Source organism: Bidens hawaiensis, unplaced genomic scaffold (genome assembly GCF_021521415.1).
Source record: "Bidens hawaiensis isolate Kalapana, Puna unplaced genomic scaffold, B.hawaiensis_p1.1 tig00006250_1, whole genome shotgun sequence".
NCBI classification, from domain to species: Eukaryota; Viridiplantae; Streptophyta; class Magnoliopsida; order Asterales; family Asteraceae; genus Bidens; species Bidens hawaiensis.
In genome coordinates, this window is record NW_027491413.1 from 598,644 (window position 1) to 614,305 (window position 15,662).

The 15,662-nt window shown below is 34.3% G+C and overlaps 1 protein-coding gene across 1 annotated transcript; it reads right to left on the bottom strand.

Moving 5' to 3' along the window:
* Window positions 1-11,405: 11,405 nt before the first annotated feature.
* Window positions 11,406-13,409, bottom strand: LOC143631721 (protein LATERAL ROOT PRIMORDIUM 1-like). Its single transcript, XM_077100391.1, has 2 exons — window positions 11,981-13,409; window positions 11,406-11,890 (listed from the first exon to the last, which is right to left on the bottom strand). The coding sequence occupies exons 1-2, from the start codon at window positions 12,666-12,668 to the stop codon at window positions 11,535-11,537; spliced, it is 1,044 nt and encodes a 347-aa protein (XP_076956506.1). The 5' UTR covers window positions 12,669-13,409; the 3' UTR covers window positions 11,406-11,534.
* Between the last annotated feature and the right edge of the window lie 2,253 nt (window positions 13,410-15,662).

The window sequence follows — 15,662 nt, forward strand, 5'->3', positions numbered from 1 at the left end:
AAAATAACCCGGAATTCAAAATAGTAGTTTGACTTTTGTTCAATTGTTAAAAGAAAGAATAATAATAAAATAAAAACATGAATCATACATTTTAGTTCAGATTATCTAACCGGATAATTGTTCAGGAAAAAAAAACAAATAGAGAATTCCATTTTGTCTCTATAGAGCACTCTAGAAAGTAAAGAACTTAAACTCACTCACTAGAGCATCCACAAAAAGCTATAATTTTTAAGTTTGAATCTATGTCACAAAGAAATAGATTTGGGTGACAAACTTTCTTTATTATGGGAACAAGTTTGTGTAGGTTGGGTTTGTAAATGCAAACTTGCAAGATGGCATGTTTGTGGAGCCACCCCATTTCTCTCTCTCACATGCATATATACATATTATATATAGGAAAAATTCCTAAATAGCCCTGTATTGCAAAAAGGTTCTAAAAATTTCTCCCAAATTTTAGAATTCCAAAAATGTCTCCCTCTAACATATTTCCGACGATGCGTTAGGAAGTCTATCTTTAACACATCGTCAAAGATGTGTTACGCTTCCTAACGCATTGACGGAGGTGCGTTAGACTTCTTAACGTATCGTAAAAACCCTATTTTGAGAAGAGGTTCCATATATATGTAAGAGGGATATTTTGAGAACCTTAATGAGTTGTAAAAACTTTAAGAACTCAATATGGATCACACATTTAATTAAATGAGTATGGAATATATGGCTGAAAATAAATCTGATTAAAAAATTAATCATGAGAGAATATGATTACACAAGTTTAAATGTTAGTTACACATACGTAATAAGACGATTCGGTTGTAAAAAAATACCGTAATTTTTTGTACATCACTTACACTTACGTATTACACATGTGTAAAAAAAATTCGAAAAAAAAATTGTTAAGTTGAGTTCTTAAAACTCAAAGCGGTTCTTAAAAGAAATCAATCATATATATATATATATAATTTTTTTTACACATGTGTAATACGTAAGTGTAAGTGATGTACAAAAAATTACGGTATTTTTTTACAACCGAATCGTCTTTTTACACATGTGTAACTAACGTTTAAACTTGTGTAATTATCAAAAATACTTATTCTCTCTCATGCTTCATTTTTTAATTAAATTTAATCTCAGCCATATATTTCATATAATTTAATTAAATGTGTGGTTCAAAATTGAGTTATTAAAGTTCTTAAAACTTACCATGGTTCTCAAAATAATCATTCCCTATATATATATATATATATATATATATATATATATATATATATACAATTATAATATATTTAATAAGGTTTGTTGTTTTAGAAAAAATTTGGGATTTTTAGAAATATTTGAAATATGATGTGGCTATTATATGACGGTTTGTGAATGTTTGTTATGGATGCTTTTAGAACATCCTTAACCAACTCAACCCAACATTTATTATTAAGCTAATTTTTTTTCACTTCAACCTATCCAACCTAATTAAACCAAACTTTTCACATTTATTTGCAACTCAACCTATCATATTTTTATACAATAAATGTAATATATAATGTTATTTTTTATTAAAAGTGACTAAAAATATAAAAAATAATAACTTTATTAAAAAATTAACAATATATTTGATTTAAAAATATAAATAAATTATTTATATTAGAGCCATGTTATGGGTGACCTTATTGCACGGTTCAGAGAGCACTTGTGTATGTGATGCAAGTGAATGTGTACATAAAAGATGTCGTAAAGTTTCATTTGTTCCGTCGTCGACCCTATCTATGTTTCACGATGGCCAAAGAACACGCTCATTCAGGCGTCGAGAGACTTTTAATCGCGAGGTACCATTACAAGTTCAATATATACGAGTGTTATTCCGTGAAATAACTTGAATTTAAAATCATTCACTTGCTTTAACTACTCATGCTATGGATGTGGGAGCATCAACTCCGTTCATGTGGACTTTTGAGAGGCGGAAAAAATTGTTGGAATTCTATGAAAGAGTCTCGGGAGTCAGGATGCATGCCAGTTTCATACGACCAAGTAGAGTGACACAAGATATGCCATCAAACACATTTTATTGTTATTTTATATTAAAAATTATATTTTTATATAAACTTTGTTTTTAATAAAATTAATACCGGTGCATTTACAAAGAATAACCGAACAAAACTATGTTATTAGAGTTTTTTAAAAACTTAATTATTAAAATTTATTAGGAAAATACAATATTATAATTAAAATTAATCAGTGTGAAAGAAAAAAAAAGTTAATTAAAAAAATATCCATACAAATGTTGACATGTGACATTGAATATGATAGAATGATTTGCATACTACTCCAGTTTACAATACCAACCCGTTTGCTTCAAATCTATTGTTTTTTTTAATTATTAAATAGTCAAACAACCCATTCAAAGTTATCAATGGAAGTAGTATAAGAGGATTCTTAACTAATTCATCAAATTTTATGAGAGAAATTTTATAATAGACTGAGTGATTTAGGGTGTTGTAATTGAATGATAGAGAATATATTAAGATTATTCTGTATATTTGAAAAGTTACCGTAACACCCTATAAATTTTTTAATGTTTTCTAAAAATGGTTGTGAGTAAGGGAGAAAAAAAGATACTGATAAAGTTATAAAAAAATATAATTTAATTAAACAGAAGAGAGAAAATGCAATGAGTTTTAGTTTTCTAAATTCAAAATTACACTAAAAATCACTATATTTTTTTTCTCCTTCCAATTAAAGTACTTTTTTCTTATATCTTTATCATCACCACTTTCAAAATATATTAAAAAGTTATATGATGTGAATAGTAACTTTTCGAATATGCAGAAAAATAATTACATTTTTTCCACTTCTTCACTCATAACATCCTAAATCACTCCTTACATTATGAAAATCTTACTCATATTTGTTGATGGATTAAATATGAATGCTCTAAAATAATATCCTAATGATATTTGGATGCATTAATTCTAAGTCTCATCTCTAACCTTAAAATTTAACATTAAATCAATTTTTCTAAATTTATATATTACTTTCTATAAAACTCCAACATTCCATTCTTAATATTTATCTTTATTTAATAAAATAATATTATTTTTATTTTTCATTTATTATTTTGTTTCTCTTTTTCACTGAATATAATCCTCAAAAGTATTATAAATAAATTTTGGAAATGGATAGGGTTGTGCAACTGTTCGTACCCGTAAGAACCGAAAAGGAACCCGAACCGAAAATGACTAAATAATAGAACCGGAACATATTATACTAAATTGGTAAAGTCGGTTCTCGCTAATCGGTTTTGTGCCAGGTGTTGTTCGGTCATTTATTTATCAAATAGGTTGTGCAACCTTTGCAAATTGCAAAACAAGTTTATATAATTATATGTCTTCTTTCACGATAACAATAATTTAAATTCCAACACGAGCATCTATTAAATTTTTTATTAAAACTTAATATTGAAGTTAAATAAATCATTAGTGGCGATAAATTAAATAAAAATTAAATCATTTTATATTATTTTCATTGAAATCTTGAATCTAAAGTGATCTTGGTTACTAGGTATGGAACGCAGAGAGCGAAGATTTGAATTAAAGAATGACTGGATGGCTGTCGGCTAATAAGTTACCCTTTAAAAAACTGGAATTGGTAAATTCATTTAAAAAGTTTTTAATATTCCGGTTCTTCGGTTCCATGTATAGAACCGCTGGTTTTTATCCGGAACCGCATCGGGAACCGTTTTATGCAAATACTGACAACTGAGCACCGTAAGGAAACACACGCTATCACTTATGAGGCACTGGTTCGATTCCGGTTCCTCGTTCCTAGCGGTTCCAAGTCGTTTTTTGCTACCCCTAGAATGAACAGTTATATACAAATTTGGGAGAAAATTACATATCCGCCCATTTGACCACTCCTTTTCAACTATATAAACATAGACTTTCTTATTTCAGTTTTTATGATGTTTCTTGCTTTAACAAGAAACAACTATATTTTCTCGCTAACGTGTCATTACTTTTCTCACCCTTCTCTCTTGGAATTATTCTTTTCAAGGGCGGATTTTTCTTTGGGCCAGAGTGGGCCAAGGTCCCATCACGTTTTTCGCTCGATAGTGTATTTTTTCCGGAGAAATCAAAAAATATATACACACGTATTGAGCCGGCCCAGCCAAGTTATTTGAGTTTGGCCCATTCATGTTATCTGAGTCCGGGCCAGCCTTGAAATTTAAAAAAAAAATAATAATGTTTGTTTAAAGGCGAAGAACATGGAAGATGGTTACTATAGGTGGTGTGCTGCTAGGAGTGTTCACAGCTTGGTTTCAACCCGTGAAACCGTCCGAACTGGTTATCAGTTTGGTTTCAAGGTCGGTTTTTATATATAAATTTCGGTCTGTCGGTTTCAAAATTTTCATAGCGTAGCGAACAATTTGATTTACGGTTTATGTTAAAAACTAGTCATTCAAAATCGGATCGTCAGATTAAGATATATTTTAGTTTTTAAATATTTGATATTATGTATAGCTAATTAATTGTTTTAGATATTTGATATTACATTCAACAAGTGTTTTAACCGGCACGTTACCTCGGGACAGGTCGGTAAAACTCGGACGGTGGTAAAACATAAACGTGGAGGCGGCAAGTCAACACGAATTCGGTTTGTTTTAGTTACTCGTGTTATTGTACCATGACAAAAAACAAAAATAAAACTAAGAATTATACAATTGAGGTAGACTAATGGGGCAGTGTCGGTCGAGAGGTGATAAATCTACGGGAATTAGGTCGGATTTACAATACAGGAACTAAAACAAAAAAATGACATTCGGTTGGTTTTCGTTACGTTCACTTTAGTACTGGAACTACAACAAAACACGGTGAGTCTACTTAAAATTCAGTTAGTTCCATCACGTTCGTATAATACTAGAATTAAAACAAAACAATAACAAAAAACATAACAAAAACAAAAAAATCATTTCCACCACTAAGGTGCCGCCAAGTGGCCGAATAGGGTCATTGTGGCACCAAAGTTCTTAGATATATATATACTAGTAAAGCTATGTGTAGTGGAGGGTCTACAAAAGTTGTTGTTTGGAAACCTATTCTGACCACCAACATAATCGACTTGCTGATTCATCACCGGACACTCCAAAGTGTCGTGTCCACCTCTACAAAACTCACACTTGTCCACATTTGTCTTAAGTTCCTTCACCTCTCGGGTCAATGATTCCAAAGCAAAAGCCACAGTAATATCCAGATTAACCTGGTGTACACCTCGAGAAGATGAGGATTATTGCTAACGAGAATGGAATTCCCGCGTCGTGGCCCTTTGAGCGAAGCTTTCGAACATCTCGTTTCATTCGGCGACATTCTTCCTAGCCAGTAGACTTCCTCCCGCGGCCGTGTCGAACCGAACTTGGGTTTCGTAGTTCAACCCATTGTAGAATTTCTCCACGAGAGCCCATGGTGTGAGACCATTCTGTGAGCATCGAGACAACAAGCTCTGAAAACGCTCCCAAGCATGACAATATTGTTTATCCGGCTCTATGTGAAACGAGTGAATCTGATCGCGAAGAATGTTTAGCCGGTGGGAAGTATCTCTTGATAAATGCAGAACGTAGTGCTTCCCAAGTGGTGAACGTGCCAGGTGGCTGCGTGTCAAGCCAAATAGATGCTTTACCTGTAAGTGAAAAAGGAAAAAGATGTAAGAAAATTGCATCTTCAGTAGCACCTTGTAATTTAAAAGTTTTCAAAACGCGGTAAAGTCGGTTAATATGAGCCGGCGCATCTTCGTCATCGTTCCCATGAAACTGATTAGTTTGAACGATGTTGTTCATGACGTATGACGGAATCTGCCACGAGTTGGGATTGTCGATCTCGGGGACAACGATGCATGACTGGTTTCCGGTTAAGCCATCGAAGGCTTGAGCAGCAATTGTCCTTGGGTCGGCCATTTGAACTTGTGGTTGGACTCTAGGACTTTCTGGTGGGGTGGTGTGTGGTGAACTGTGTGGTGACGACTTTGGTGTAGATGTAGCTTGTGGCGTTTTTTTCTCTGCTGACGAGCTGGTCTCGGTTTTGAACGGAGAAAAATCCAGATTATCCAGCGGTGGTCCTTGCGAGCGAAGATGTTGCATATACCTGAAAAAACACAACAGACCAAATGGGTAGACTCTAATAAAGGACTCGAAAATAAAATAAAATAAACTAAAACTTAAAAATTAGACTCCTACGACTCAAACGAAAATAAAACAAATAGCACGTATGTAGCAAATAAGTCCAAGTAAAGCTAATAATGCAATCACTAAGTGTTCCCGGCAACGGCGCCAAAAACTTGATGTGCTAAAAGTAGTTATAATATTTATTAACTAAAATAAGCTAATCTAGACACAAGTAATAATTCTAGACTCTTAACTTAACTAAAACTACTAACCGGCAAGTGAACCGGTCGACTCTAGTACAGCTAAGTAAGTCCGGATATCGAACCCACGAGACTCTTTAAATTACGAAACTAGCAAATTAGACTCAACTACAAGACACAACTATTTAATAATAATATTTGAGGGGGTTTTTAAACTAATTATTAATAAACTAAAATTAAAATCTAATTAATAAAACATAATCATTACTTTAAACTAATAAATTAATTAATTAAACTTAAACTCAATTACTTTAAACTAATAAACAATTAAGAAAACTTATATTAATTCAGATGATAAAGATAACTACCCAGACCAGAATCCCCAAAGTTACGGTTATTAATCAAATGGAAAACTCAAGTTATGAACCGGGATCATAAAATAGACCCTTGACAGAAAACCCAAACAGGACCCTTGAACTTCAAGAAGACGCCTATGGATTTCTAACAAGTTTTAAGACTCACCAGTTTATTAATTAAACTTCCTTACGGTTATTTAATCGCTTATGTCTAAGTATCTTTTATGGCGAAAACCTACCTTACAGCGCGGAATTCAAAGATAGCAAAGCAGACTCAATTAATTTAATAGACTAAGCTGACAATCAAATCTAGACGGACTCCTTACGAAAAACTAAATCTAGCAATCCCGACAAGCAAAGATCTATCAACAACCTATCACCTTACAGCTTTCTAGGCTGGCAGTTCACTTTTATCTATTTACTTGATTTTATTGTTTCTATGATTTTAATGCATATTTATCACAAACTAGCCAAGAACACACAGTAAATGACCTAACAAAACCCTATCCTATGAAACAATCACCAAGGGCAATATGAAACAATAAATCTAAGTAAATAAAACCAAGTAATCATACGCATCAATCAACTCAAACTCAACACTTTACTTAGAACATAAAATCCATAACGAAACGAAATCCATATAAAATCAAACCGAACTAAGGTTCATCACGACCTAGGCAGTATAAAAAGTTTAGCCTAACATCTTAAAATCAAAAAAACTAAAATTATTAAGTTCAACAACCAAGCTCATAATTAAAATAATAAATTCAAACCGAACTATGATGATGCTTGGTTGAGTAGACATTGAACCCAAACGATCTCGCCTTGAAACAACGCCTTTCTTCTTAATTTTCTTCTTCTTGCGGCTGATGAGGATCTTTTTTTTCTTACTTGACCTGCTTCCAATTAATAATGATTCCCTCTTGATGTAAGCCGCGTCCCAAGAATATTATTAGCTTCTCAAATCTGCCGTATGTTGTAATTTGTCATCTTTCTTTCTTTTTATAATATTGATAACCGACATCAAATAAAGGAGCCCTCGATTCTTAAATGGGCCGAAAGAATTTTGCCCACTAAGCAAATCTAGGCCTAGTAAAATGTAAATGCAAGACAATAACTTAGATTTGTTCTTTTGAGCTCCACGTCACAGCCAACAAACATCAAATTATTCAATCTCCATGTCCCTGTCTCACATACCTATTTTATTCTTTTGCTGCAAACACCAAATTAACAGATAAGACATTAAATTAATTGATTGTTCTTTTAATAATTGAATTTTAATTATTAAGCTCACAATAAAACTAATAATTTACATGAAGATCGATTACTTCTCAAAAACAACCTCTTGTTGTAGTTACCTCACCATACTCAAAACAAAATTTGTCATAATAATATATAAATGTGTTCAAATATTTTCTTATTGGTCCCAAGCTAATATAAAAATACATCGTTTAGCTCGTTGTCTCTAAACACTTTAAATTCAAATACGAATCACATTTGAATAATATTCAATGAAAACCAACTCAGACCCAATTAAAAGTGTAAGACATATTTATATAAAATATGTCTAATTTAGTTCATATCAATAGCCAACCACCCTACCCATATGGGTGCCCGTCCTCTCTTATAGTTTAAAAGTTAAAACACACTGGTTATGTTTTAAAACACCCATTGACTAGGTTCATGAAGAAACCCATGGAGGTTTGAATTTATGTTCATGGGTTGGAATGCAAGGACTTAACATGGTGCTTAGGCTATCTTATATACTTCACACTCACTACTCACCACCATCGCTGCTTCACCCTCGCCACCGATCCAGTACGGAAGCCGCTTCCACCCCGCTCTACGCTCACCATCGGCTTCTTCAGCATGCAACTCAGCAGTATATTTTCCGAGCTACGTTGGCCACTCAATTCGCCATGGTGAAAGCCCTTGGTAGTATAATAGAAAGCCGTAAGAGGTGAATTGCGAGGCAGTGGACATTGGTTCAGTGAACGTCGGTGGATGAGATTTTGATTTTAGCCTTAATATTTTTTTAGGAGCTAATTTTTATTTTCTACCAATTTTATCTCTTGCAAGGCTTGACCCCTACAACACCATAAGGGGTGGGTCAAATTTTAACTTTAGTGAAATGCCATTAATTTTACATATTAAAAACTAATAACATAATAATCTATTATTTTAAATTGGGTGTAGCTATTAGAAGATCACTCACTTTAATAATAAGAGATAAGGGGTTCAAATCTCACTATCACCAGTTTTGATGGGAGATATAAGAAAAGACCCTGGCTTTCCAGGGCCAGGGTTCGAGTCTTGATCTTACCCAGTTTTACTGGCTCCTCGATGTTGTGCCGTTTGGCTGGCGTGGAGGTCAGGTTTTATCCGAAGAATCCTTCAATAGGTGGACCGCTAAGAGTTCTGTTCGTCCAGACTCGTGACCGGCTCGGAGTACCCCACGTTACTTAGTTGGTTGTTCCAAAAAAAATTTAATTATTTCAAAAGCAAGTAAAAGTTTAAAAATAATAAAAATGACCATTAGATTTAGCTTAAATCTACGGTGATAAAAAGTTGCAGTCGACTTACTTCAGATACTATTAAATCAACCAAAAATTAGAGTCTTTTTTTAAATGGTGTTGGTGAAAAAAACATTTACTAACTAAATTGGTGTTGTTTGAAAAATAATTGTTAAAATAGTGTTTTTGATAACTTTTTTGTTTCTTAGGCTAAGAGCATTCCCAGCCTATTTCATATATTTTTTTTTTATAATTTAGCTAAAAAACACCATTTCATAAATTTATCCATTATTTTTCAAAATGTTTTCACATCCTATTTCTTATTCATATCCATAAATTAATTCTTTATTATTTTTTTAGTCTTTTGTCGTGTTAGTAAATGGTGATTGAGAGATAGGTTATATATTATATGGTATGGATTGAAAGTGAGTCCATATATTTAGGTTTTTACTTTGGTTGTCATATAACTCATCCATATAATAGGGAATGGATTGGAGAGGTGATTTTAATGGTTTTTCTTAAAATTTACCCTAAGTTATATGAATTTAACAACTTTAAAAAATGAGTTGAGAATGTTCTAAGAGGTATACACCAATCAACACCATTCCTCTTATTAGTCATGTATACCAATCTCCATCAATGGGCCCCACATGAAAGGCAAGGAAAAGGGTTACTGACGTGATTGAGCTCCATCGGTGGCCTCAGGTCACGCGTGACCAGTAAAGGAGCGAAACGGTGTTCCAAGTGAGGCCGGTGAGGGGTGGCTGTCACATGGCTGCAATCTAGGATCAGTGGGTATACCCTTTAATCTTAGGGACTGCTTAGTACTTTTAATATTAAGAGACTATCTCTTAATATTTCATAACCACTTAATAATTAAAAGGTAGCATTAAGTCTGAATATTTAAAAAGCAACTATTAAAAGGTAACCATATTAACCATTCAAACTTAAAGTTACAACTTAATTATTAAAAGACTAAGAAGTAACCTTTTAATGACACAATTAAAAGGATACCAAACAACCATTTATTTATCTTATTGAATAAAAAATGACTTTATATTTTAAAATATTCTTTAGAAAACATTAAATAAAAAAGATTTAGAGAACTTTTTGTGAGGCTTTTTTTATAATGTTTTTAAATTTTGTAATTTGTTTTCCGGAAAACAAGCAAACACAAATACACAAATACCCATTAAATTACAAGAAAAATCAAATGCCGAGTAAATTTGACTAAATTAACCTTAAGAGTACAAGAAAAAAACCGGGAAATTTCATAAAGTTGAAAAACGTTTTAAATATATATTTGAAAAACTTATTTACACGTCTTTTTTTTAATTAATGCTTACAGATAATTATCGAATGGCCTCATCGGCCATCACGTGTCAATTTATTACTTGATTTATTACTTGGCCTGCTTATTTAATAATAATCAGCAATAAAATGTCGTTAGTAATTACCAAATAATGCTAAATATCATTTGTTACCAAATAATAGTGTAAAGATTTATTCTTATTTTATCGTATATAACCTATTAAACTATTCTTTAAATAAAAAAGAAAAAAGCGAGAGCTCAAATGTATGCCTATTTACTTTCACATCCAAAAAAAATTAGAGGTGTGCATTTTTCGATTCGATAATTAGTCTCCATTGAATTAACCAATTTAATAACTTAATTTGGTTTATTTAGTTAATTTTGCACTTACATCTAATAACTCAAATCAAGCTTGAGCTAAACTTTTTTTCATAGAAACACTTAACTTGGTCGGATAAAGATATAAAATGAAAATATAAATGAATTAATTATCTTTAACAATAAATATATGAATTAAAAATACGAATTCATGAAATGCAGATATAAAAGTTAGATATATATGAAAACATGAACGATTCAGTTTGGTTAATATCTACTAATTGAGGGTGCAAAAAATAACCGACAACCAATTTTTGGTTAATTATGTTATCGGTTAATTTTGATTCTGTGTCAATGGTTTTCGGTTTTGATTTTTCTTACCCCTATCAAAAAACCACAAAAACTGAGCATTGAATAATATTAAATTAACATTGCCCATAATCACAATTAATTAACTAATCCTAATGACGGAAAGAATGCCATAAACCAATTAATTTAAAATCAAAATCAGTGCAATTTAGCTAAAGTGAGCATCACATGAAAGAATCATCGAAGCACATACCGGATTAGGGCAAAATATGATAAACCCTAATTTCAATTTCAATGGACAACTCATTGCCACGCAGCCAATCAGTTTCCACGAACTTACCAACACGATTAATAATATTTCTTTGCAATAAAAGCTGATCCAATTTATTGGGTTATATTACCGTAGCTTGAACCACCACCACCACCTCCACCAGTAAGCAACCCGCCACCGGACGAGCCGAAAACATCCGATGCGTCGAGCAAGGGGGTAGAAGAACCACCACCACCCACATTCCTCCCGCCACCGCCGAGGTGGAGTTCCGAGAAGTTGGGGAAGCTCGTGTGATCCCGTGCTTCGACTCCTTGATCGTAGAGGAAGCCTTTGAAGACGTGTCCGCCGATGGTGGCACTCGCTTGGTATGCGTACTCGTCGTCTCCGTCTTCTACCGCGGTTACACGAACGCATTTGAACACTGCAGGTGCACGGACTTGCCCGGGCAATGATTCCTTAAAGCTTGCATCTAAAACTAAATAAGTTAATACAATATAATATACCGATCGAGACCATTATGTAATTGAACGAAATGTGTGTGTTATAATAATAATAATACCTTGTTTGTGATGACTGGAGCTGGTGTCGAAGCTTCGAGGTGGTGTGGTGTTGGAGGTGTGGGAGGTGGTGGTGGTGTTGGAAGTCAAGCGGGGTTTTTTGGGGCCGGAGGTGGATGCGGAGGAGACTGAAGCCGCCCCGGTGGACGTCATCAGTTGACGTTCACGCCGACGGGCAGCGGGGACCCAAGTGCTTTTAATATGGGTTGCACAATCAAACCCTCTACTCTTGCAGCAAGTTCTGCAGCGTCGGTGGCTGCAGTCTTTCTTCGCCTGGTTTCCACAGTCTTGACAAGTCAGTGTGGAACCAGACGTTGATGTCGACCCGCCACCACCGACGCTGGCTTGCAGAAACCCATGATCAGAAACCATGGGTTTGTTTAAATAATTATGTGGTTGAGGTTGATTTTGCCAGAACTGAATGCTGTAGTTGCTGTTGGTGGTGTTGTTAGCTCTACCACCCCCACGGGTAGTCAGCATATTATCTTCCAGGCATGGGGTGGCGGTAAGGAGTGGAATCACGCCCACCCCCACGCCGAGAGCCGTCGCGGGCGTGACGTTGGCTACGGAATGTGGGTGGTGGGCGTTGGGGTCTGCGACGACAAATACGTCGCGAAGACCCAACATGCCCATCTCCGGGATACCGTAGTTGATTTGGCGGGCCGACGTAGACGGGGACGCCGGCCACATACCAGCGGTGACAGTTCCGCCACCGCTGGCATTGAAACCTAAAGAAAGGTCTTGATCAGAGGGTCTGAGAGCCGATGAGGAAGAAGGGTTAGCAACCCAGTCTGCAAAAGCAGTACCTGAATCTGAAGGCAGCCTATCACTCCTGCTAGTAGCCACAACTGCTTGCTTAATAATAATAACAATATCTTCTTATCTTTCTTTGTATTGTTTGTTTCTTGAAACCTCTTCTAAATTAGAATATAGGGTTGAAGAACATACAAGATCTGAGAAGATCCAACAGTCTGTGTATAGATATTTATGACGATGGCGGGGTCTCTGAAATTCTCTTTAACATTTGCAGACAGCTAGAACAATAGATAATATATATATAGAGAGAGAGAGATGCAGAGAGAGAGACAACACAATCACTGCTCTGAAACAAAGATTTGCAGGAAGATCAGAGAACAACAACACACACTGCTATAAACAACAAAGACATAAAATGGAAATAGGATTCTTGACTTTTGTAACCCAGAAAAAGAACATCACAAGAAAGAAAAGCTTCTTAATATTATTATTATTATTATTATCTTCAAGAGGAGGAGGAGGAGGAGGAGGAGGAGGAGGATCAACTTTGGGCTTGTGGGTTGCTTAAAATCTTTTGTGGAGTTCTTGGAAAATGAGAGGTGGGTTTTGGGGTTCTCTCTCTCCAATAATCACACCAAGAAAAGGGTATAAAGACTTTTGTTCTCTGGTTTTTTGTAATTATTTAGGCTACTACTACTTCTGTGCCCTCTTCTGTTTACAATTCGCACCTTCTTACTTCATGCGCGTGAATGGTTTCTAGATCTCATTTACAAAACTACTCCTTCATCTTATGGGTCTAGACGCTAATGCTCCCTAATCGTTTTCTGTCACTTCATTAACTCAAATCATTAATTACGCCTCACCACAAGTCTCTAACCTAATTATTTCTCTTAAACATTCAATAGAGACTTCTTAAACCATGATATCAACTCAATTATCTTGTCATTGATTTGAAACTACCCAAAGTTCAACGTTATCACTAAGCCTAGAGAAGATTTTAAAGATATTAGGGCTGATAGAATATCGAACAGGTGGTTTTAATAACGATAGAAAACCCCCCGTATTAGTATGTATCAAGCAAAATAAACTACTATACTGAACATCCTGAGCGTTTGACAACATTTCTGTAAACGTTCATCATGCAATTATTTTTTCAAAAAACAAAACAAAAAAGATTTGTTTTTCTTACAATTTTAATGTATATAAACTAACACTCTTTTAACACTTTTCACCAAATACTATTCCCTCTTTGCTAAAAATTTCTACTTTTTACAAACTTCTTAAAACAATCATGGATTGGGGTCACAAGGCTTCGCAGAAAGAGAGCCCCGGTACTTCTCGTAATCCCAGTGTTAACGTTTAATCCCGTAAAACCAAATGTCGCCCCAATTCCAAAACCGATCCACCAATATTCAAATCGTATCTGCAAAACCAAATACTGTCCCAATACCAAAACTTCCCAAAACACATGTCAAGCCGACCTTCTCCTTTCAGGAACCAATCTCTAGGATTTCTTGATCTTTTGTTGGATAGTATGCTTGATCCGTATCAAACCCATCCCCGTAACAATTTCAAAACCCAACTACAATAACTACCACCAACTAGAGATGTTCAGTATTCGAATTAGACTCGAGGGACTCGAGATTCAGTTTGATTCACATTTGAATTTGAAGGTTCTAATTCGGTTTTTAATCATTCAATCTTGACCATTAATTTTATCTTAGGGTGCACCCTTTTTGTTTTTTTTTCTTGCATCTCACATAATCTCATCAAACCACAATACCCCCGAAAATCTAAACCAACCCCCTCCTCCACCTCCCCCCCCCCCCCCAACAAAAAAAACTAAACCTCTCAAAAAAGCTAACCCTAAAAGCTAAACCAAACAAGAAGGTTAAACCGAGATTTTTTTTAAACGAGTCATGCTAAACGCACACATAAACATACATATTAATAAAAAAAAATACATTACAGAATTCTTTATTTTCTAAAGACTAAAAATCTGAAGTTCATTATTTTAGTTATTGATTCATGTAACTGAACATTTTCACTTTGAGTATTTAGAGCGTGTGGTTAATTGGAATGATTTATTTATTTTATAGATTTGTACATTTTGTTATTAAAACTCAAGTTTACAATAGTTTTGAAATTGAAATTAAATTAAACTTGTTTATATCAAATTTGAATCGAATCCATTCGGATTCGAATTTTAAGTTGCCTTTATTGAATTCAAATCTATTTTGAATTTGTATCCAACTTCAAAATTTTAAATTCAAATAATTTAATTCGAATATTCAAAAATGATTCGTTTATTACCCGTACCACCAACATGATCAATAAATGAAGAATCCGACAAATCATTGGAACCGCCCACACAAAAATTAGACTTAAAAACTACCATGAGAAAGAAGGCGATACCATGGAACGAGACAGAAGAACGCCTTAGCAAGGTATTGAGTCATAAGAGGACATGGGAAATGGAAACCAACAAAAAAAATGACTCATTTTGGGGAGTTGTCCTTGACTACTTTACCGATCAACTTGGTTTAAGCCGTCGTACACACCCCATCAAATTACTTCACAAAGGAAAGATTTACAATAAAAAAAAATAACAAATTCAAAGGGAATGGGTGGTAAAGACGAGAGGATTGTATAATCATGACGTCACTTTCCGAATAAAGGAAAGAAATTACCAAAAAAAATCTCATTTATACTCGTGGGTTGTTCTTATGGCCATATGAAATGGAGTTCTTTTTGGAAAAATGTAGCTAAGTTTATGACCAAGACATTAGCCTTTCACATGTACACGTCTTTGGATGCCCAATTTCCCAACCAACCTTAGCATGGACCTCAATGATGATGAATACTCATTCCCAAAAGAGCCGAACAGTCCGACACGACAAGGAAAGAACCGATATTAACAAGTGACGA